Raw genomic sequence first — 25562 nt, 5'->3', positions numbered from 1 at the left:
TCCTCTCTGTTAAGGATGTTTGTGCCATGGTCAGCTGGATTTTGCTGGTGACTTTTGTCAGGTTTTATCAGCTGGATGTAGTGGACAAATTACTGACCCATGCAATTCCCAATGTGGGCTTTTTTTGGCCTAACAGGTTATGATTACTCTGCTAACCTTTGTGACAGAAGGTAAATATCTTGGTAATTACTATTCAGTCCTCTCATCAGTACTGTTATTTGACCATGCCTGTCAACTTTGAGCTTAGGTAGCATTTGGTCTAGGTTGAGTTTGATCTAGGTGGACCCAGGTGGTCTTTAATGCAGACTCCACACAGTAGTCATATGGTCTGAGCCCCTGCTGCCTTTGTAAGTCAACCAGTCCTTTTAGTACAGTGATTTGCATTTAAGGCCATTCAGGTGGCAAGCAACATTTTCTTCTTGTTGGACTGGACCCCACTTGATTGCTGCAGTCAATTATGCACAATGTCTGTCTCTTGACATGTTCAGAAAATGTGTATAAAAGTTGAATATGTCTCCTATAATGATATACCACATGAGTGATGAAAGGGATGGCAAGGTTACACCCATAACCCCAGTTCTTTGAATCATGAGTTCAGCATCTCACCTTTCTTCTGTCTTGCAATTTCACTGGACAAAATCATGCCAGAGAATGACTGGCAGACGCTGTCACACATGGCCTTATTGGTGCTTCCGTGGTCAGTAACACCGAGGGCATTTCCCATATGTGAAATGCCTCACTCATGATTCAGAGAACTGCAGTTATAGGAGTAATCTTGTGATATCATCCAAACTTAAAGGAGGAATCATTTCAATCATTTCAAGAACACATCTTCGTGTTATAAAGCAATGTAGAGCCTTATAAACAAAGCAAAAATTAGCAATAGATTTAAAAAGATTTAACATCTTCCACACAACATGATCATAGAGTATAATTTCACAAATAAATGGATGCCAATTAAAAGAAAATGTTCAAAGTACAGCAAGGACCACAGAGTACCTCCAAAATGGCAGTGATATGGTAAGTGGCTCTCATAAAATGGACAGTGAGTGTAGAAACAAGGATATGATTTTATTGTTATGGTGTATAGTAGTATACTACCTTCTGGAGAGAATAATGCAGTATATATATATATATATATATATATATATATATATATAACACTAGTGCTGTTACAATTGTAAGTGCAATTATTAAGACAATGATACAATATCGTTATATTGCCCACCTCTAAAACCAGACCACCCCTACCTCCCTCCTACCATCCCCCTCCCCTAGCCCTCGCCCCAGCATCAGTCATTGTGCCCCGTGTCCTGTGAGTGGCGTCCTGTTTCAGAGAGAGCTCTGCTCCGACATGGAATAACATTCGCTAGCCCACCCTCAGCTCTGAGCACGGAGGATACAAAGGTGGAGCAGGAAAGAAAGAACGGTACAGGGGGTCTCGCCGTGTCCAAACCCAAATAGGAGTATTACTACCGAGCAAACGATGACCTACAGCGTCGCGGACACACCATTAGCGTGAAACAAACGGTAGTACGCGTTGCAACTTGGGCGAAAAAGACTGATAAGATGGCGAACGATTCCCCTGCTAAAAGTCTGGTTGATATAGACCTCGCCTCTCTGCGGGTGAGTAACGTTAACGTTATGGAGCTAAAGGCAGCGTTCACCCTGAAGCTTAGCCTACATTTTAAAGCACATATAATAAGCACGTTAAATGTAATAAACCACATGTATGTCTAAATTTGTTGTACACACCCTTGACTGGTTTCTAACATGTAACATAATAGAACGGGGGTCTCTGTGCAGAACCGCTACAGCTAGTGTTTGTTATTGATATGTCTCTTCTTTGTTTGCAAAAAAAAAAACTCTTTTTACTGGGTTTTCTACATCTATTTGGGTTAATATTGCTTCTCTTATCATGTCTATGTATGTAACGTAGCCTGTGTTCAGTGTAATTAGCGCAACGGTTTGTGTGTCTTTTTTATTTTTAGGACCCTGCTGGGATATTTGAACTGGTGGAAGTTGTCGGCAATGGCACGTATGGACAAGTCTATAAGGTTGGTTTATATTGTTTCATTCTTGATTTCTTGGTGTAAAATGGAAGGCTTAGAACGGGTATTTTCTTTGTTTTCTCGCTGGTGGTCAACGGATTTAATCCCAATTCTAACGGGAGCCATGGCGTTTAGCCCCGACTTGCCACTGTCCTATATTTCCTCCATTCCCTGAGATTTGGTCTCTCGACGGATTGCCCGTTTGTTGTTGGCCGTTCAGGTGGTATAAACTGTTTATATACTCAGAGAAAAAGAAGGAGTGTGATGGATTGGCCTCTTGTGTGTGTTTGCAGATGAGCGCATGGCAGCTTTTTTTCCCTTGCAGTTCCTCTGCGCCTGCAGTGCTGGGTGTGATCCGCCTGCGCATTCTCCCTTCAACAAGCTTTAGCTGACCACTGGATCTGTTTTATTAGGCGGAATTATACATTTAACTGGAAAACTTAATCCCAAGAGAGAGCACTGTCCCTGATCTGTCCTCTTCTTGGACATTGGCTTCAGTTGAGGTTATCTAGCTAACATGAACCTTGCCTTGTGGTAATACTCTCCTTAAAAGCCATCATGTCTTTCTGCTTGGAAAAAAAGCAGGCCTTGTTAATGTGTAGCCTTTTATCCCGTTGGGAGGGGAAGGCAGACCCTTATAGTATTATTTATTTTTTAAGTATAAGGTTATAGAAGGAGAATATATACATTATGCTGCCTTTCTGTTTTGGGCTTCCCTACCTACTGTAAAGCTCATTATATTTATTTATTGATTGCCAATTTCTCCTGACATCTAGGACCGCCCACTCACATGATGCGACAAAGCTGGGAATGTGAAGGCGAGTACATGCTTCCTCCAAGGCGTATGTAACAGTCCGATGTGTCTTTTCAGACTGTCATCACTGGACAGCTCAACATGCTTGTAGGAGACCATGCATGGCGCTTTTTCACTGCATTGTACCTACTCCACTCGACTGCCTTACTGTACGTGCACACTTAAAACGATAAACTCGCTCATTGTCGACTGTGCAGCAGGTGTTGTGGCACTGGTGAGAGTGTCGAACAACACGCGAGCATGTATCGCCCCCAAGAACAGCAACCAGTGTAAGAGCATAGGCTTTTTAGTCACAAAACGATCACAACCTTGACTAGACTTTTTATCTTTTATCAGAAACACAAAAAAAAAACCCCTGAAATTACATATCTACCGCTATATTTATTTTGTTTATGTAACAATATCTGAACATTATTTTTTAACTTAAATGTCAATGGTAATTTGGGCATAATGTAATTTTGCCCAAAAAAGGTTGCTCTACTTAAACATTCAAAACAAATATTATTTACATTTTCAGGTGTAATAAAAAATAAAACATACTGTATACTTGAACTTTAAACAAGTCCGGACACAGTAAGGGATATTTTGAGAAAGGAACAAATCTTCAGTAGGATCCAAAGTGAGTGGAGCGGTTCTGATGGAATGTGAAGACCCCTTTCTGATTGGTAGTCGCTGTGTATCACTGCTCATTTGCATAAAAGTGAACAGAGCTTAACTTCATTACATCGCAGAATTTGCCCACTTCTCGTCACTCGACTTCACCCAATGTCGCTGATTCTCATTGAAACGAATGACTTCCAGTCACCTTGTCACTTTTGGTATGCACACACAGTTACTCTGCTTTTTGGCTTTCCATTATATAAATTTACATATATATGTAATTTAAATATACTTTTTTAATACCTGCTAGGTCATGGTATCAAGCAAGCAGAGTAGGGACTAAATGTGGTATGTAAACATTGAAGAGCACTGATTTGTAAGATAGACTAGTGCACATGACCAAATGCAGACATCCATCACAAATGAGCAATTTGTAAAATCTCCAAGCTACAATAGAGATCACATTTGTTTTTATCTGACTTGTGAAATATTTAGCCAGCTCGTAAAATTACGGCTTTTGAAGTAATTTCTACCTTAAACATTTATCAGCTAGCATCATGCTGAGTGATACGGGAGGAGGTAAGGCCAGCCTACTCACCCAGAGATAGCTATGCCTTGGTTGACTAACGCATTTCAAATCTGCTGTCTCCTGATGACATGGCTATTGTTTAGTTTTGTGACAGGTATAAGCAATATCTGAGGAGTTTGTGTTTGTACCATTTGTGAATCTGATATGTTTCAGCTAATCCTAGCGAGGAAATAATTCTTCTGTTCCGTCTGAAATAATAGAAGGATGGTTCAGATGTTTTTGTACAATGTCAGTCAGGAATATAAGGTTAAAAGTACTGTATATGAATTCCGTCAGATATATTTTTGTAACATTCAGGCAAAACAAAATGGCTGGGTCCGAGGAACGCACCCAAAAATGGAGCTTCTGGAGGAGCACAGAATATATGGGCATGTTTGCCCTGCTAACAAGATCAGATATTAATAGCCATTTTCCAGAATTGGATACAGTGCCTTTTAAAAGGTGCACAAAATATCAGGCTGGTCAATGTAAAAATTCTTGTACAAATGAACCTAAAACAGCCAACTAACACTGTTAGTCCACAGTTCATTTCAACAGCTTCATACTTCAATTAGACCACCTCAGGAAACTCGTTAACCCGTGCATGTACTGCTCCTTAGTGAGCCTTTGGAGAATCACGTGAGCTAAGCCAAGCCAGGAACTGCAGCCTGGACATTGTTTTCAAAGTGGGTTTTCTGAACATACACACATCTGAATATTCCTTTATTCGCAGAATATCACTGTTATGGCTCAGAAGCCCTAAAAATGGTTTTCAGGACAGCCCTACATTTGGCAGATACTTGTATCCAGAGCTACTTACAACAGTGCTTTGTGTTTGTATCCTTCCTAATACAAATAGGTTACAATCTAAACTAGCTTTAAGCTGCTGCTCCCTAAAAAAGAAAATACAGAGTTAAGCATAGCATATGTGCAAATACAATGACTTTCACAAATACTTGGATTAGATTTCAGGGCTCATGAGTGGTGCAAATGCCAACTGTTGTTCCTGTGATTGGGAAACTGAATGAAATATGAAGAACATGATTTAAAATTTGTTATTTTATCAAGGGAATTGGCAATCTGATAAAACCTGTTTGAAAACAGCACTCTGTATTGGAATTTGCCTTTTTTTGTGGTTAGCCATATTGGCCACTGGAAGTCAATTTGACTAATGTTTTAGTGCATTGGTCAAGATTTCAGGATTCTGTATATTTGTTTGTAGTATGTAAAGGCATCCATTTTTCAGGCTTAGCAGTCAAGACCAGAGGAAGAATAGTTGATTGTACTGATATTTATCCTGGCTATTATCAGAGAATCTGATCAATGGGCTCAGCTCACCAGCACATTCACTGGCACATGCACCTTCCACATGACTCAGAGCTTCTACAGTCTGTGTGTGAAAAGGATGTCCAATTGTTCAGGCGTTGTTAATTTTGCAGGGAAAGATGACAAACCACTTCCTCCAAACCACTGAAATCTGGGAAGTCAGTAGATAAAGGAAAATTGAGTCTCCACAAAAATGTATAAACAATCAACACTTTCACAAGCAGGATTTTTTTCTCCCCATATCTATGTGGCTTTGTTTCAGGTGCCCAGGTTTCTTTCTTTCTTTCTTTTTCATTATTTTTTAAATGATTTTAATTAATTTTCAAAAACATACACTTAAAAAAAACACGGACCAAACATATATTAAACAAACCTCCAGCACTTTATTTCTAAATTATTTATTTTAATGACGATAAAGATGATAATAAGAACAGCAACAATAGAGAAAAATTTTATATATACACTCACACACACATATACACACACACACACACACACACACCTCCATATCCAAATATATTACAAAACATTATTTCAACATAGAAAACAAGCAGAATTTTTAAAACAAATACTACTTGTACTTATATATCCGTACTCAGATTTTTCTTCCAATCCACAAATACATGTTGGTACGTGGATTGTCTATGTAAATTGTCCAGATTAGTGTGTGATGCCCTCTGATGGACTGCTGCCCGGTCCAGGGTGTTTTTCTACATTGAGCCCAATAATTCCCTAGCCTTTGACCCACTACTATCCTGATCAGAATGAAGTGATTACAGAAGATGTATAGATCAGTGAATAGGGAAAATATACTGAAATTAATGTTTAGCTAAATAAATTAATAATAATAGATGATAGGCCTAGGCTGGATACTGTTCTGAATAGGGCTGGGCAATATGACCAAATAACTCATCTTGATATGCCACAACAACGGTGAGACACGATGTGATCTTATGAAAACCATAACAAAATATGATGTCTAAATATTATTTTTAACACCACAAAGAACATGCTGCATTATCTAACTATAATTATCAAACTGTATGTCTAAGAAATAGTAATGTCCCAATCAATTTCTTTTGCCCTGATCTCGATACGAGTCTTTAAATATCGATCTGATCGGATACTTAGATCAGATTTTTTAGATCAGACTTTTTCCTAGATACTACTGTTACACAGTGCACACTTCAAGTAAACTCGCATTAAGAAACAAACTGCTTGCATCCAAGCTCCTGCTTAATTTTTTTTTATAACAAAGTAAACAAATTGTCTTCACAAACAGTTCATAAACATATCTAATGTGATTTTTATGTATAAAGAATAACTTTGATTCTAAAAGTCAGTTTTATTACCAATACAGATAGGTTGAGGTGTCAAGCACCTGCATCAGAAGCTTGCTCTTACATCACAACATCATGACATGCCAAAATTCTTATCGAATTAAAAAACATACTGGTATGATTGTGAATAATATTGTATTGCCCATCCTTGATTCTGAATATTCAAAACTAGTAAATCTGTGTGTTAGATCAAAGATTTCTTGAACCTATACAGGGCAGTGGATTCCTAAACCAGGAGCTGAAAATAAAAACTACTTTTACAGAACACAAAAGGATAATGAGTATGACTAAGTAATCCAATGTTTGAAATAATGTTGGGATATTTAAAATAAAAATTCTGATAACTTTTATGAAAATGCCATCTCTGTATATTATACCATCACTGCATTTTCTGTAGGCAGTCTGCAAAAATATACTGCAGATCTGTTGCTCCATGTTGTAATGTGCCTTGTAGTTCACTAAGCATGTGATATGTTTAAAGATATGGTTTAAAGGGATGGTTTGTATTATTTTGAATATGCTTTGTAATGGGTCACGTGAAAGGCCTCTGGCTCTTTCCCCAAAAAATACTTTACGTTTCTGAGCATGTAAAATAACTATTAAATGCATAACATGCAAGCTATGCCCTTCACATTTTTTTCCAACATGGCTACAGCAGGAAAAAGTCTAGTGAGTTTAACCATGCAGAGATCTGATTTTTTTAACATAATGCCATCATGCAATTAGGCATAATATGGCATATGTTCGTGAGTGTTTTGGGCACAGGGACAAGTACAGTGAAAAATCTCTTTGCTGTGGAAGAATTTGCACCCGAAGGGGAGTGATTTAAGTCACTGTTAAGTCAGTGATTTAAGTTTGGAAAAAAACAAAAAAAACAAACAATATATATATATATATATGTGTGTGTGTGTATCTCAGATGTGCAACAAACAACAGTAATTGAATCCTTTAACAACAAAAAGAGGGAAACACAACTAATTTGTTTTACCACGTCAAGCTGACAGACAACACTGGCTAATAACATTTCTTTTGTTTCAGAGCTTAAGGGTATTTTTATGTAATTGTTTGTTTTCTGTTTATATTCACACAATTTTCTGCACTTCAGTTGTGTGGTAAATTTATATGCTACATTATTTATTTGATACAAAATCAGAAGCTTGGTAAGTTACTGTTTACATAATAAGCAAATTACAGTTTTTTTTTTTCTGAATCTTTATAGTAAAATAAGACTAAAATAATTAAAGTAATTTAATATATTATATGTAATAAAAATGAAGGGCAGCAAAGTGGCACAGCAGGTAGTGTTGCAGTGTCACAGCTCCAGGGACTGTTGGTTCAAGACCCACTCCGGGTGACTGTCTGTGAAGGTGTGTTCCCCTTGTGTCTGCATGGATTTACTCTGGGAGCTCCGGTTTCCTCCCATGGTCCAAAAACACACGTTGGTAGGCGGATTGGCGACTCAAAAGTGTGTGTGTGTGTGTGTGTGTGTTGCCCTGTGAAGGACTGCTGCACCCTCCAGGGTATATTCCTGCCTTGCACCCTCCAGGGTATATTCCTGCCTTGCACCCAATGATTCCTGGTAGGCACTGGGCCCACCGCGACCCTGAACTAGATGAGCGATTACACATAATGAATGAAAGAATAATTAATATAACCTTTATTTTGTTGCAGCAGTGTCCTTGAAATGAATAAAAGTCTTTTTCGTCTTTGTCGTACTGCCAATAATATAGTTATTGGAAAAATAGCGGGAAATATTGTGATATTATGTTAGGACTGTATCGCCCACTCCTAATACACAAGTGGTTATTTTCTGGATCGAAATTGTCTCAAACCCCTCCACTGCTCCTTCTATGGTGCGATCCGAACCCCCCATCCTTCACACTCTTGCACACTTGCTGGATAATTCCAGTTTTGTTATTACCTTACGTTATGGTTTACACATTATGCCCTGCTCACAAGGTGAGCTGACCGTCTGTTGTCACAGTAGTTTTCAGGATTTCCTAGTCCTTATTTAGCTGCACAACAGATGGAAAAAAGAAATATAAATTTGCACTCATTCTGTGCCACATAAAGGTCTTAAGGTGCAAAAATAAAAGCTTTCTAATTAGTGAAAGCACCCACAGACCTTTATCAGAAAACACCTGAGCTCACAGCACACCTTTTTCTATTTTGGAAACATTTTTTTCATTTGTGTATTGTCAGTATAGCAATATCAAAGAACAGATGTTGTTCATCTGTAATTTGCTGTTCATTGTTACATTCATAAGGGCAGCACCGTGCAGCAGGTAGCGTCACAATCACAGAGCTCCAGTTACCTGTAGGTTGTGGGTTCAAGTTTCGCTCCGGGTGACTGACTTTGAGGAGTTTGGTGTGTTCTCCCCATGTCCACATGGGTTTGCTTTGTATGTTCCGATTTCCTCCCATGGTCAAAAAACACACGTTGGCAAGTGAATTGGCGACTTGAAAGTGTCTGTTGGTGTGAATGTGTGTGTTACCTGTGAAGCAATGGTGCACTCTCCAGGATGTGTTCCTGTCTTGCGCCCAATGATACCGTGTAGGCTCCAGACCCACCACCACCCTCAACTGGATAAGTGGTTACATTTGAATGAATTATTGAATGTTACATTCATTTCAAATTTAATGGTTCTAAACATTGGTCTTCATTTCTACTGACCACTGATATTGGAAGGAAAAAATATTAATACGCTCCTAATCTGTCACAACTGAGACCTGAAACAGCACAGACACATTTGGTGCTTTTCCACCGCATGTGTCCAGCTCTACACGACTTGGCTCGCTTAAAGCTTGTCGCTTTTTAACTGGCAGGGCTCCACCATCAAATGGAGCCAGTGACGTCGTAAACAACCCCATCTCTAAGAAAATGCTTTGAAAACCACAATAACGGCTACAGTAAAAGTAGGAGCTGTTTACTCATTGTGTATTTGCATGTTGTTTTTGTTTTTTAGAGTAAACACTGCTCTGCTCCCCAGTTCTCCCTGATATGTTTTTCTTGTTGCGTGTTCGGCATTCAATGGAAAATTTCATCGGCCCTTGGCTCAAAGAGCATATAAACCTCCGCAAAACACCTTGAGCTAAAGTTACGAGCTGCCGTTTTGAGTCCGATTAAAAAATAAATGTGAAAGCTGCTGTAACGTAAGAGATTTTACAAGCAGCGAGTTTGTGCTGGATTTGAACATCTTTGCGTTTCATGGTGATAGACATGTCTCTCTGGCCAATCAGAGCTCTTTAGGGTTTACACATCACCATTTAGTACCTACTCTGCACAGTTGGAACCTGCAGCGAGCTGGGACTGAAAACTTACCTGGTTCCAGGGACCAGGTACTAGATTTGGTCAGTGGAAATGCAAAAGAGCTGTGCCGTGTCAAGTAGGTTCAATGCAGTGGAAAAGTGCCAATTGTGTGATGTGCTTATGTTAGCTGTGTATTTCCTTCCTGTAGTGGAGTATAAATATCATTGTATTGTTTTTTTAAATATTATTAGTAGTGGTGTTGAGAAACAAATATACTAACATTAATTATATTTTGTTTTATAATGTAGTACTGTCATAATAAAAATCAAGAAAGAAAATGTGGGTCGCTTGAAAAAATATTGGAAAATCCCTGCAATAACAGGCTGACCATAAAGTCATATTACTGTCATATTGCCCGCACCTAGGGTTGGACAATGTGGCAAAAATCTATATCACAACATCTTAATTTTGGTTGATATGATATAATTCTGATATTTTATATGAACAGTATAAAATCCACTGGAAAACTTCCAAGAACAAACAAGAAACATCACAATCAAACAAATTTTGGATTTATCAATATTAATATTTTGAAACTAAATTTTAATTTGAGTGCTGAACTGTGCCCAGTAATGGATGTCTGTCAGTGACAGATGTTGTAAACAATGTATACTGAAATATTGTAAATGTGTTTAAATATAATTTAATTGTATTTAAACATTTTATAATGCGATATATTGATATTGAATTAGTTTCCAGCCCTAACTGCACCTAATAAGAATTGTAGTGAATTCCATTTCTCTGCTTTGCCTAGTTGTAGTGGTCTCAGTTGTCTTGGGGAAATAAACCCACAAATGCCAATATCTCCTTTAAAACTATCATAAAAACTGTATTATTTTTAGTTAATTTTTTAATGATAAAAAGTGTTATTTTATAATGTTATACAATATTTTAAAGTAGACCAGCTTGGTGGAGCAACAAGTAGTGTTACTGTCAAACACATGTGGTGGTAGGTAGATTTACTACTCTAAAATACTCTATTCTAAAAGTGTGAGCGAAAATGTGTGAGTGAAGGACTGATGCCCCCTTCAGGGTGTGTTTCTACCTTGTGCCCAGTGATTCCTTGTAGGCACCAGAAACACCACGACCCTGAACTGGATAAGCGGGCAGAGAAAATGAATGAATTCATTAATATATCAGAGTACTTGCACAGTAGAAAATATCTGCTAGGATTCCCAGTTTGGTGCAGTGGTGAGTAGCTCCTTGAAATCCTTTGAATCAGTCTGGTTTTGGTTGTTATTATCTCAAATGTACAGGAAGTGTCATACTCTGCAGTGTAACACCTATTCTCCTGATATGAAACACCCCCTAAATGTATGAGGTTATGGAATAACTCAGCTGTAATTAACAAATTTGTATTCACAGACATTTCCCAAACTCAGAAGCACAGTAGGTAGTTAGGGATACAAGATGATTTTGGAATAATACTTGTAATGCCTATATTTGTTTTAAAAAAAATCTGGTAAAATCCTGCTACTGCATTTTGTTTGCATTGTTTCATCTGGGCAGCTTCCAAATAGAAACCTCTGATATTAATGTAGGTGCTGACATTCAGTGTAAAGCATGTCACCACTTAAGGATTTTTAGCACTGCTCAGTGTTTCTCTATGCTACTTATTTACTATGCATTCAACTAAAAGAATGCAAAACAAATGTGGCTTGAAAGGTACACTGATCAAGTGTAGTCTGAAAGATTTGCCTTTGACAGGTAAATGATAATTTGCCACTTCAGCTCACATTAAGCTTCACGCGACCCCACTTTGGGAACCACTGGGTTAGTATTAGATTTTACCAGACTAGACTAAATGATGAAAATTTTATTGTATTAAATCTACTAAAGGCTGTAGATGCATAGATTGTGAGTAACTGTGCGTGCACACACAAAGTCATTTATATTCAATCAGAGTCAGCAACTGTGAGCTTCACATTCCCTCAGAACATCTTCACTCACTTTGGTTCTTACTGAAGATTTGTTCTTTCTCAACACTGCAGAGGAGAAGGAGAGAACCATAATCTGGACTTTTTTCAAGTTTAATTTTACTGTACGTTTTGTTGTTTATTACTGCTGAAAATGTAATTAATATTTTCTTTGAATGCTTAAGTAGAGCCATTTTTTATTTTTGATAAATTACAAAAGTCATGTCAGGGTTGTGATCCTTTTGTGACTAAATAAAGACAGCTCCTACACTGGTTGCTGTTTCTTCAAAAATGTAGTTTGCTTAGTGATGCAGTTCAGTCCAGCGCTGCCTGACTGTGTCTTGCTGGACACGCCCACCAGCACCATATCCCCTTCTGCACGGGCAACTCTGAGCAATTTTATCGCTTTTAGTGTGCACGCACAGTTAGGAGTGTATTGCATTCAGGCAGAGGCAGGAAGCCAGTGAAGAGAATGGGGCAATGTGTTCATATTTTCTAATTTCTTATTTATTTATTATATTAGATTACAGGCATATTGGAGTTGCCCCGCCTTGTCTTCTGAGTTCCTCCAATCACAGCACTGGATCCCTGTACATGATTCAGACCTGTGGTCTGAATCATATCAGCCTGCTAGGGACTTGCTAGTTTTAGGTCTTGCTTGTTTCTTAATGTGACTGAAGGACTGAAGTGGGATAAATCCTCAATTGTAATGAAATATCTTCATTGGTGAGAAACAAGCAAATGTCACAGAGCCATGGGTAGGCCTCCAATTTACAGTAGCCCCAACAATGGAGTTTTTAATTTTAAATAATTAACTGTGCTTCACAGGCATCTAAAACAACAGCCTTTCTGAGGATAACTGACTAGCTATTTTACCTGTTATGTGTTAGTTTTGTTCATTATTTCTTAAAGTGTTTAAGAAGCAAAATTTCAAATGGCAGTTCTTGGGATTAACAAAATAGTAGTATTACTAATATGAATAAGAAATAAATGTGAACAATACATGTTTTTAGGACATGTTATAGAGATGTTTGCATGTTAATTACTTATTTGTTACTTGGAGTACATTAATTTTCAGCTTTCATGAAACGAATTTTGACATGTTGTATATTTGTTTATACACAGATTTCTTCTCTTATACTCCCCCAAACAAAACATTGCTCATTTTACAGTTTGCACGTCATTAAAAAATACTAATGCTCACAATTGTAAAGTGGTTCCATTTTAGTGCAGTAAGCACTGTAGAAAGGGCTGGGACTGTATTTCAGCTGTGGCTAATGAGATTTGATGAGATAGAAAGAAACTGTGTTGGATGGGTTTGTTTGCTTGTACAGTTGATGCTTGGCAAGGTAACATATTAGCATTTGTGTTTATACCATATAATCCCATTCCAAATTAACTTATAGTAAGGTTGGGAGAATTCTAAAAAAATATTCTGATAAATTAACACTTTCTCCATTTTGGATCTTTAATTTGAAAATCAAGATATATCTTATTTTAGAATTTTTACTTATTTATTTATTTATGTTTAGTTGTAAAAAAAAAAAAAACTGGCATAAGTATCTGTTCTCCTTATGACAGTCCATGACAGTCCTAGGCACATCAATTTGGGTGTTTTTGCTCAAATTTTAAGCTTCTTGCTCTATTACAGACGTTCCCAATCTTTTTCACAATGGTACCAACATCTGTCCCATATATATTACACACAACTGTATACATATATATTTAGGTGATGCTTTTAATGTACTAGAACAGGGGTAATTAAAATTTGTTATGGTCCAGTTAGGGAAAATTTTCTCAAGCCAATGTCTGGAACATAATGTATGAACCTGCATTATGATCCGTGCCATGTCCTGCATATTGAAAGATCCTTGTAGTTATAGCATCATTTTATGTAATTAACAACGGAATTTCAAACCAGATTACCCTTTCCCTTACATTTCAGTATACTTCAGAAAGATTTATAGATATGTTGTCTTTTAAAATTTGTTCTTTTGTTCCTGCTTTTGTTGCTGGAAGTTGTTTTTCTGCTGGCAAGTTGTTTCTTGAAAATAGGAGAGGAGACTCGAAAAGTAGAGACGAAAATGAAGTTTATTGGGCGCGCATGGGTCTCTTCCTAAACAAGTCTGAAACTCTCTCTGTACAATACCCTTTTAAGGATAACACAGTGATCCTCCCACCCTTAACCACACCTAATCAATTACCATAGCAATCAGGTTAACAGAAATGGAGAACCCCTGCTGTGTTAGGGACATCCAGTCTGTCTTCAGCTTGGCCCAAATGGTTGGAACAAAAGGCACCCCATGGTAATTACATTATACAAAGTCACCAAGGTGGTTGCATCCTGAATTATCTTAGAGTTCATGTGAGGAAGAGAGTGTAAGAAAAATTATTTTCAACATTCCCCCCTCTTGACCATACAGGAGTGTGGTCAAATGTAGTTGTCTATAGTAGAGCCAACACTACACAAAAAATATTGGTGATGTTTGACAGTGTTTCTGTTGAGCACTTAGATGGTTGTCAGAACTGGGAGTACTCCAGTTTGGTTCCAGTGATGAAATGTCTCGAAGATATTTCTCCTTCCATTGGCCACTTCTGGCAGCTGTAAAACACAAAAACACCATCGGCAGTATCTTTTTGGCCATTGTATGTATGTTTGAAAGAGATAGAGAGAGAAAAAAAATGTTTGTGTATTTTGCTTTAACATTGTATATGATACCACCATTCTGTCCCTACCTAACCACTGGGTCATAAGATATTAGCTGGAAGTGTGGAAACGCTAGTCGTTATATTTGGGAAAGGGAGTCTTCACTTTGGGTTTGGCCCCTGTGGTCTACATACCAGCAGATCTTCCCAAAGCTCTTCCAACTAATTCACCCATTATCCCTAATTAGGAGGTGGCATAATTCTACAATGTGAAGCACATATCCATGTTTTCTGACGTTGAAATAAGTTCTGTGATTAGCAAAACCTGAAACGGACCTTTGCATTTTTCCTCTAAAGGAGCAGCTGTATAATTTATAATCATTACCAACTGTCCTGGTACAATAGTTTCCCCTCTCTGGTGACTTAGCCCACACCCTTTTTTTCACGCTGTTGTACGGAGCTAAGAGTGTCAGTGAGCTCCATGCAGTATTTCAGCAGTGTATCAGGAGTTGGATGAGCATCTGCTTGCAATAGGGATAAACCCATATTTTGTGGGATGTTTTCATTACAAGTTGTTGCAGCAGCGGAAATTGTGTCAAATTTTGCTGGTGTTTTAGCTGTAGCATCAGCCATAATATTACATCTGGTTTCTATAAGGTTGGGGGAACTGTGAGCTTTAACTTTAGCCATTGTAGGCTTAGCTGGGAGCTCAGGAGCTGTCATTTAGATACCAAAGGAGCATTCTCAATGGGAGAACCTGCAGTAACACCAGGTGCCAAGATGCAAGCCTTAGTAAGGGCTTCTAATTCAGCAGCTTGTGCTGAGAAATGGTCGGGAAGATGGCCCTTTTCTACCACTGCATCAGGTGAACATATAGTCCACCCAGCCTGTTTGCTTCCATTCAGGACCTGGGGAGAACCATCACAAAACTTAATCATGTCAGGATTTTCTAAGGGACACTCATAAATGCCTGAAGTCGGTGTGTGTGATGACAATACACACTCATGATCATCACTATCATTCTCATCGCAATTATCAGACAATGCAGTCATCATTAAGGATGATTGATTTGTGATTTGTGCCTTTTGGAGGCTAATATTTGGAGCTGTGGGAGCAGCAAACCGGTTACCCCTTCTCTGGGCAGAAACTATGATTTCATGAGCAGGAGATGAAAAAGAAGTAATCGCATGTGGACAACGCACTGTGAGAGTTTGTGACATCACTACAGGGGAATCAAATTCTTGATCATTTACAGTAGTTTTCACATACGACCTATTGCCTTTCTCATGTGTGACCGGTTGCAAATAAGCTCTCACAGCGGACACAATCAGTTTAAAGACACCTGATTGTGAGTATGAGAAGCGGGCTTTTGGCTGGCTTGTTGAATAAGCTTGAGGAGCCGCCCTGCCGGCTCAGGTGGTAAAGTTTCATCCCCTGAACTGTCCTGATCCCTGTTTGAGTTAGCAGTTTTCCGGGAATCTAAATGCTTCAGTTTACATTTTCTTTCCCAGTGTCCCTCTTTACCACAGTAGCGACATATGCCATCAATTTTATTATGTGTCCTCCTGGATTGTTGGGAGGCATTATGCAAAACAGCAGATATATGTAATCTCACGCTGGAATCCCTTTCATATGCTACTAAACTATCAGACAGCTCCCCTACTGCTGTTGTACGCCAGTTTGGTTTCAAAAGAGGCAAAATCTTCCTCATGTCTTGAGATAACCCATCAGCCCATTGTGCAACTGGAAACTTTGAGTTAAGTACTTCTTCAACAGAAGTACAGTCCTCATGTCCACCATGCAACATATAAACTTCAGCAAAACGTGATGTATACTGGTTCACAGATTCACCCTTTTTCTGATGACATTCCACTACCTTTTGCCAACAAACAGCAGAACCCATGGCTTCTTTTAAAACTGCTAACATGCCCATATTGCACTCTTTGACAGCCTTCATAGATCGAAGCTTATCTACACGTTTCTCATAGTATGACTCTAATTTGTCTATCTCATCAGGCATCAATATCTGTGAACACAAAGCTAAAACATCTAATGGATGTAGAGAGTATAGTTTGATCTTACGTGACATTTGTGTCATAAAAGGACCCAACCCCATAACTTTAGGATGGCTAAATTCTTTAGAGAGACGATCAATTTGCTCAGGAGAAAGTGGCTTGTGTTTGACTGTTATCTTCTCCTCACCTCCCTTGGTTTTCACCTGTTTAATTACCACTGGAGCAGCTTCCAACACAGAGATATTAAAATCCTCTTCTTCACTGTCGCTGGAAGAAGGCCCACTGGACTGTTTCTCTCTTAAAAGCATCCAAAGATGGATATAGCTGGTGGTTGGTAGGTTTCGTGTTGTTGCTTATCAGTCTGTCTTTCTCCTTCTCTAGCAATTCAACTTTTGCTTCAAGAAGAACAAGTGATCGCTGGCTGTGTTCACAGGTTTTCTGAGCATTGGTGGCAGCACGTTTATGATGGGAGCATTCCTCTTTTAACTGTTCAATTTTAGAATGCTGTTCTGCCATTAACAAAGAATGCCACTGCCTGAAAACCTGTACACATCCTTCAATATCTTTCTTCTTTACACATTTAGCTAGAACTGTGAAACACTGTTCCTGACTCCATTCTGAATCTTCTGAGATGTTAAACCTTTTACACAGTTTAGCTTTTCTTTTTAAACAAAATCTATCTAGCATCTGTTTTAAATCTCCTTCAAATGCACCCCTGTCTGTATACTGTGCTGTTGTGTTAGTTGTGGAACTAGTCACGGATCTGGAAAACCGAGTTCCACTTACTTTCTGCATTGTAAATGCTAATATTTCAAACTACACAATTACAGACAAAAAACAATCAAAAACAAAACAAAACAAACAGTTGTGAGTAGATCTAATCTAACCCCGAGCCAGGACGCCACCATGAACTCTGATCTAGGAACCGGTGGAAGTAGGAAACACCTAAATCCAAAGCAAACGCCGTTGCTTTTGTAAAGACCAGAGGGTATCTCTAAACCTCTCTGCGCCTTCCTAAGATAAAGGTTAGAATTTAGATCTATTCTGAAAACATAAATGCCGTAAACAAAAACAAAAAAGTTAGGAATAGACTTAATCCAACCCCGAGCCAGGACGCCACCATGAACTCTGATCTAGGAACTGGTGGAAGTAGGAAACACCTAAATCCAAAGCAAACGACGTTGCTTTTGTAAAGACCAGAGGGTATATCTAAACCTCTCTGCGCCTTCCTAAGATAAAGGTTAGAAACAAATCTAATCCGAGAACAGAAACGCCGTCTGTTCCCCAAAACCAGGAACACCTGATTCTCAGTAGGAAACGCCGTCCTACCGGATTTTACGGCCTTTGACCAGGAATAAAACTATACCTGTGTCTTCCCACAAATACGTGGGACCACATTTAAGACAAGACAACTCTCCTACACTGGCAGTGTGTGCTGTGTTCTGAGATTTCTTTCACTCACCCTTGTTGTATGAGGTGACAGTTCAGCTTCTTTACAGCACCAGGGTCAGCCACAAGCAGATCGTCAGAAGAACAGGATTCTTGGTCCAAATCTGACAGCAACAGGAGTTCACAGCGTCGGACAGCAGGATCCTGCCGACTACGCCAAAATTGTTGTCTTTTAAAATTTGTTCTTTTGTTCCTGCTTTCGTCGCTGGAAGTTGTTTTTCTGCTGGCAAGTTGTTTCTTGAAAATAGGAGAGGAGACTCGAAAAGTAGAGACGAAAATGAAGTTTATTGGGTGCGCATGGGTCTCTTCCTAAACAAGTCTGAAACTCTCTCTGTACAATACCCTTTTAAGGATAACACAGTGATCCTCCCACCCTTAACCACACCTAATCAATTACCATAGCAATCAGGTTAACAGAAATGGAGAACCCCTGCTGTGTTAGGGACATCCAGTCTGTCTTCAGCTTGGCCCAAATGGTTGGAACAAAAGGCACCTCATGGTAATTACATTATACAAAGTCACCAAGGTGGTTGCATCCTGAATTATCTTAGAGTTCATGTGAGGAAGAGAGTGTAAGGAAAAATTATTTTCAACAGATATTATAAATAACAAATACTCTAAATGTCCTTATCTCATTTCAAGTAAAATATACAAATAAAACAATGATTTTGAAAAAAAAAAGCATATGTAATGACTTGTAGTTGAAGTTGACATACTGCTTTACATAACCAGCAATCTGATTGGCTCTTATTGCTGGAGGTAGTGTGGGGACTTTATCTGTTAACAGCAAGCGGATTGGCTCTTTATGCTGAAGGACGGTACTTATCCGTTAGCAGAATCCATGTTCAGTGTTATCAGAATTTCATCCCGTAATTGTTCCCTTATTTTTTAAAGCTTCTTGTTTTAACTCTCACAACATAGTCAAACTGAAAGTGTCCCAGAAGAGCTTTTATCGTGTACCTTGGGCTATTTTTACTGGCCCCAGGACAGCGGTGTCTGGAGCACCCCGTGTGTGCCACTAATTGGAGTCACAGCACGCATCTTAATGCACAGATCTGATTGGCTGAGTAGCCTAACATGTGATATGCAGAAATGCATTAGTCTGGTAATTTCCTGGAGCACTAAACCTGAACCGTAATGACTAGAAGAGTTGCACCATTTAAAACAAACATTCTGTTAGAAATGAAACAGGGCTTAATGGCTTAATAGTTTCAGTTACAGGTCCATAACTGAATAAGACAGCGTCTGGGCTTTTTTTTTTTTTTTTTTTAACTATATGATTTTAACACAGCTGCTGTTCTTCGTATTGTGTGAAAATGTCATGATGTATGAACCTATTAAAATACCTCCAAATTACTTGACATAAAATCATAACCAAGTTAAAGAAAAGGGGAAGGAAAATATGAATAAATTAAATAAATAAATAAAAAGGTAGAGAGACCAAGGTGTCACCACAGCATAATGAGCATTTCTTGTTACCACATATAAACACATCAGTATAATCACCCATAACATATATAGACACACAGCAGAGGGGGTACAGCACAAAAGGGAGTCAACATAGAGCAAAGGGGCACTTTGACAAATCTTGGTTGAACTTCTCCAAAAAAAAAAAAAAAAAGAAAAGCTGAACAAGGAACCAGTTTCTAGTAAATTTTTCAGAATCATGCCGTTCATAAGTTAGCTTTTCCATAGGTAGCCACTGAAAAATCTGTTTTAACCACATATTTATGGAGGGAATGTCTAGTCTTGACCATAACAGCAAAATACATTTTTTAGCCAAATAATATAAAATATGTAGAAGGCTAATTATGTCACTATCCAGTGAAGGATTTACAGCATTCAAAATACATACCTCCAGGGACAAATCGTGTATTAGTAATTCTTTGTATAGCTAGGTGTATCATGTAGAACTGTACCCACCTCAGTGGAACATTTAAAACACATATTGAAGTATCAAAGAAACCTGCCAATTACCACAAAATGCAGAATTGTAGCACAAACTAGCTTCTTGTAAAATCTCTAAAGTTACAGCAGTGGTCACATTTTGTTTTGTCTGAGTCATAATGGAAGCTCATGACATTACCCCAAGGTGTTTCAAAGAGATTCAATTCTCTTTGTATCAGTGGCTGATCCTGCAGTGACCGAACAAGTAAAACTCTGCTCATCTGTGAGAACTAGGGTGCAGAGCCTTGTTCAGTCAAAACAAAAGCAAAAACAAAACTCAAATCCAAATCCATGAGTAAAGAGCCCCTAACTATACCACTGCTGCTGTTAAGGTTTTCAAAGCCCACAATCCCCTTTAGAGACAAAGTTTTGTTCAGTTTTGGGGGAACTGTGCTAGTGGAAAAGTGACCAGGGAAAAGCGAGTTGAGATGTGCTCAGCCAAGTTGAATCTAGTGAAGCTAACATGCAGTGAAAAAGCACCAATAAATAACACCAATACCAGTATGAATTCAGTATCATTGTGCATCTCAAATTGTAGTCTTGGGTCATGGATTACAGTAGAAAATCTAGACTGTGATTAGCCCAAAGCGCTGAGTTAGGATCTAAATACAGAATTTGAATGCTATTCATGGTTCTGGTTGTAATTCTACAGTACCCTCTTATTTAGGAAGGCTGTGTGTCTGTGTTGATCATCACGATTACTTGGTCTCTTGAGCACAATATTTGAAATATACTGACTGACTTTTCATTCTGCATTGCTGGCTCAGTTAGCATTAAACCCTGAAACTGCACAACATGTATAGTATTGCAAATATCTATCATCATTATTTCCTTTTAAATCATCATCTGCAGACTGATGCATCATGATTTTACATCAAGCCTTGCTGTAGAATTGTGTAGTGCAGGATTTAACAGCTAACCAGATAATGGTGATAGATTATTGTAAACAGTAAGAACAGTTGGTCTGGATGCATGTTGTATCTGTTTAATACAATGTAATGTAAGAAAATGTCACCAAAATTGTGGTCTTGCAGATCTAAAAAACTTGTATTGGCAGATAATAAGTCTTGTATTTCAGACTAATAACTGCTGTATTTATTGTACTCCCGAGGATCAGAATGATGATGCTGGGATGCTACGATAAATGGCATTTGGCTTAATTTGTAGCCGTGCAGAGGAAGAACGAAAGAAAGTAAACTCATATTTCCAGTAATGCTCATCCAAATGGATCTAGTCCCAATTCCTATATTTTAAACAAGTTTATCTAGCAGTATCAATTTTGTTGGTATTTTAAAGTTTTCACCAGTTGGAAAGTATTGTAATATTATTTCCATTGGAAATGACATGGCAAGGTTGTTTATATTTTTGAGCATTCCATATGCTTTCATTTTCCACATTCTGCATTCTGAATTTCATTGTTGATTATTGTAAATTTAAACACTTCAAGTCGTTGCAGATTGTTTGGGAGCTGAACTCTTTGTTGTGGTTGTGTTGACTTGTCAGGATTTTTTTGGGTTGCTACAGAAGAGTCAGTGTACATGAGGCCATCTGGAGCTGTAGCCAAGGAGACCAGCAAAAGGGAGTACCATATATATATATGTTCAGTATGTGTATATATATATGTGTGTGTGTGAGAGAGAGAGTGAGAGGGAGCAAATGATTCACCCTGGGATAGGGTTTTAAAGAAATACTCTTCTGTTTTTAAGCACTGCTCAAACACATTGGAAACTGCCACAAATTTGTCCCTGTAGAAAGGTAATTCTAGCTGTAAGTGGGCAAGTTGTATGAATTTTCATTTTTTAAAAATGTTTGCTTGAAATATTACTGATGGTGTAACTCAAAAAGGAATTTCTGATCATTTGTAAACACATGGAGAATGGTCAGTTGCCTGTTTGGAAATATACAGCAGAAAGGTAATTATCTAAAAAAAACACTGAAATATTTCTTTCAGATAGAAAAATTTTGTAATTTTAAAGACGTAGCTTGATAGTTAATTTTTTCGCTTGGGCATGTTGCTGGCATTTACAGGAAATTACTGGCCATGGTTTCACTTATCTTTGTTAAGATGATTTAAATTGCGTGACTCTGTTTTTGCAGCGTCACGTTTTCAGGTACCCACAGTTGGTTTTGTAATGTATCCCCAAGGACCCAAGGATGCACTGAACTATGGCACTAAATCAATGACATAAGTATTTGATTTCAAATTTCGAATTATAATTTTAATTATATTTGTCTGAATGTCGAAATATTAGAATTATATTTGTCTAAATATTTTGTATTTGAATAGTTTTTGTATGGCATTTTATAAACTTTACTGTTTGAGGTGGTGAAATATTCAGATTTGAAAAATTCACATAAATATACAGATTACATAAGTTCAGAGTAAAAAGTGCAGCATTAAAAATCCAACATTTCAAAATAATTAATATAATCCTAATGCCACTTTGAAGTGCATGAGTTGCTTAATATTTACAGTCAGTACAAAAAAAAAAAAACAGTTCTGCGCAGTACAGCAGAGTTAATGCTGCCACTTCAAACTTTTATAAAAACCCTGCATGCAGAGGGCTTTTAATTTTAAATGACACATACAGGAAGTGGAGACATGATGAAGTTCAACTACAGTGGCCAGCAGAGTCAAATCGCAACAACATTTACAAAGCGTGCTAAATTTTAGAAACACACATGCCGAAGGGAATATTCACATTTGTAACGACCAGCCCGAGGAGGAGGAGGTAGTGTGAGCTTGCCTCCTAGAGACAGAGGATAGGACTTAAGATTGAGATCAATAAAGCTGATATAGATCAGTAAAAGTAATACTGTTATCAGCCTCAATACCAATCTTTGAGATCAGATTTTGACATTCCTAATCTACACTTTGTCCATTTTATCTGCTCCTCTTACTATATAGAGGCACTTTGTAATTCTACAATTAAAGGCTTTAGTTCATTTGTTACTTTGCATACATTGTTAGCCCCATTTCATCCTGTTCTTTAATGATCAGGACACCTACAGGACCACACTGCAGATAGTGACTGTGACACGAAGTTATTGTGTTAGAATGTGTTGCATTGGTATGATGCTTTGGTGGTGTTATTGCAGAGTGATGCAGACACCAACACAAACATAAATGCTCACAGCAGCATAGTTGTCAAGGCCACATGGGCAACATGGGATATAACGAGCAGTTCTGATTTTGGTCTGATTTTTACGTAAACTATAGGGACTTTCAAATTGTAGTGCCCTGTCATTTGAGTATCTTCGTCAGCCCGAGACTTGCATTTATATATAAAAGTTCTTATCTGGAGTAAAATAGACAAAACAAGTATGGAGAAATGAGAGCACTGAATAAAACCTGTGCGAAAAAGAACGGAAAAGAGAATCAATTAAAATCTAAAAACCAGAGTTGCTTCTCACATTAGTGCACTGGGGTAAACATTGGCTCATTATTATTCAAAGGAACAGTCACTTAAACAGGTCACTCTGCACAGGACTGCTTAGACAGGGTGAGAATGGGGTTGTGCTGCTTGATTCACAAGGTATTTTGAGCAAAGCATGTCATGGAGGTTTCATTAAGACCCAGGGAATGATGTTAGCTGATATTTGGTATTCTTTGTGCTCTTGAAGGTTTAGGATTTATAAAAAGGCTAATACTTAAATAGCCATACTTAAAGGCTAAGCACCACTTAATGGAACTCCATGAATATTTCACATTATTTTAGTTACTGACATATATAAGTATGAATTAAAATGAAAATAGCATGCTTAATTTGCTTTAAAACTGACAGTTTTATTAAATTGATGGAAAAACCTGAGCTCGCAACAGTGACATCACTGGTGGACAACAGCTGAACAACGCTGCGGTAAAACACCGTTATGACTGACTGTTATGACAGTATCTAGCTAGCTAGCTAAATAACAAACATTATTCATGACAATAGCCTAGCAATAAGCTAAACTCAAATTTAGAGGTACCGTTATTCTTGTAAATGTGATCGAGGTCAAACTCGAATTCATTCGACACTATAAACCCCCGTAATGTAACTACATAGCCTAGTACAGGTTTTTTTACCTTTACCACTCAAAGAGCCATTTGGACCCATTTCACACAGTAAAGAAAACACTGGGAGCCACAAAACCCTTTTGAAATTTTAAATGAAATAACACTGCGCATATCAGTGTTTTTTGCCTTTGTGCTATGTATAAACAAACTATACTGTGTTACATTTATGAAATCAATGAACGACTGCAGAGAAAATGAAATAACATTCTGCATGCAACAAAACATTTTTAACTCCGAAAAAAAGATGTTGGGTTGACGGTTAAGTAAAATTCTCAGTGTCTATTTGAGTCCTTGTAGTAATGGGGGAAAAAAAACATTTTTAACTCAGAAAAAAAGATGTTGGGTTGACGGTTAAGTAAAATTCTCAGTGTCTATTTGAGTCCTTGTAGTAATGGAAAACGTAAATTATCCACTGGCAGCAAACAAAAATGCTGTTCACCCTGTTTGTATAATGTTACCTATATCTAACATCAGTCTAAAACACCACAAAACCACCATGCTCTTTCCAAACATGCAGCCTCCAAAGAGGACATGCGACAGCGATTGTACCAATTCCCTGATCCACAATTAAGCAGCCTTCATACTGACATGAAAAATATAAAATTGGTAAAGAACTACTAATGGTGCTTTTCCACTGGCACTGCTCCCCCGCGAAATGGAGCCGCTGACTTTGCAAAACCCTGTCTCCAACAGGAATTGCTGGCTTTGAAAACCACAACAACGATGGTGGTAAATTTAGGCACTGGTTACTCATAGTATATTCACATGTTGTTTTTGTTTTTTTGGACTGAACACGGCTCCATGCCCCAAACCTCACAGATCAGTTTTCCTTGTTGCATGTTTGACTTTCACTTGAAATTTTCATCGGCCGTCAGCCCAAGGAACACACAAACATCTTCAGAACACCTTAAGATAAAGTTATGAACTACTGCTGTGTGTCAGATAAAAACAAATGCGAAAGCTGCTGTAAATTAAGAGATTTTCCAAGTAGTGAGTTTATGATGGATTTGAATGAGCTCAAAATTTCATGGTGATTGACATGTCTCTCTGGCCAAACAGCGCTCTGCAGGGTTTATACATCACCATTTAGTACCTACTCGGCATAGTTAGAATCCAGCGGGAACAGGGACTGGAAAAGGTTGGCCAGTGGAAAAGCAAAAGAGCCATGCCGAGTCGTGTAGGGTGCATGCATTTTATTGTTTATAAATACACATACCAATTTCCACAAGTTTTATTTTTTTTTAAATAAGTTAAAGGAACCTGGATTAAGATGCTACATCCAGAATCCAGTTTGTTTCCCAATAATTTTTACAAAATGAAAATGCTAAGATCAGGCTGTTTCTATGTCTTAAACATTTCTCGGGGGGCAGTTGTGATGCTGAATTTCATGTCTCTTTAGTGATAAAATCTTGTACCTATTGTACATTGTATTTACTAAAGGACGTATTAGTTTCCCAAAAGGTGCTACAGACCCCTGAATTTCAAATCTGAACATTTCACCACCTCAATCTTTCAAGTTT

General features: G+C 38.0%; 1 protein-coding gene across 6 annotated transcripts in view; it reads left to right on the top strand.

Annotated features, from left to right (window-relative positions):
• Positions 1 to 1268: 1268 nt before the first annotated feature.
• The window catches only part of map4k4 (mitogen-activated protein kinase kinase kinase kinase 4), a 126842-nt gene continuing 102548 nt past the window's right edge, over positions 1269 to 25562 (top strand). For all 6 annotated transcript variants that reach the window (XM_066686011.1, XM_066686010.1, XM_066686008.1 and 3 more), the window contains exons 1-2: positions 1269 to 1626; positions 1992 to 2057. In XM_066686011.1, the coding sequence (XP_066542108.1) occupies positions 1570 to 1626; positions 1992 to 2057 (123 nt within the window). In that variant the 5' untranslated portion in view covers positions 1269 to 1569. The remainder of the gene's footprint in view (positions 1627 to 1991; positions 2058 to 25562) is intronic.

The sequence above is a fragment of the Hoplias malabaricus genome, chromosome 12 (assembly GCF_029633855.1).
Source record: "Hoplias malabaricus isolate fHopMal1 chromosome 12, fHopMal1.hap1, whole genome shotgun sequence".
NCBI lineage: Eukaryota > Metazoa > Chordata > Actinopteri > Characiformes > Erythrinidae > Hoplias > Hoplias malabaricus.
This window is presented reverse-complemented; position numbering and strand designations above follow the sequence as displayed.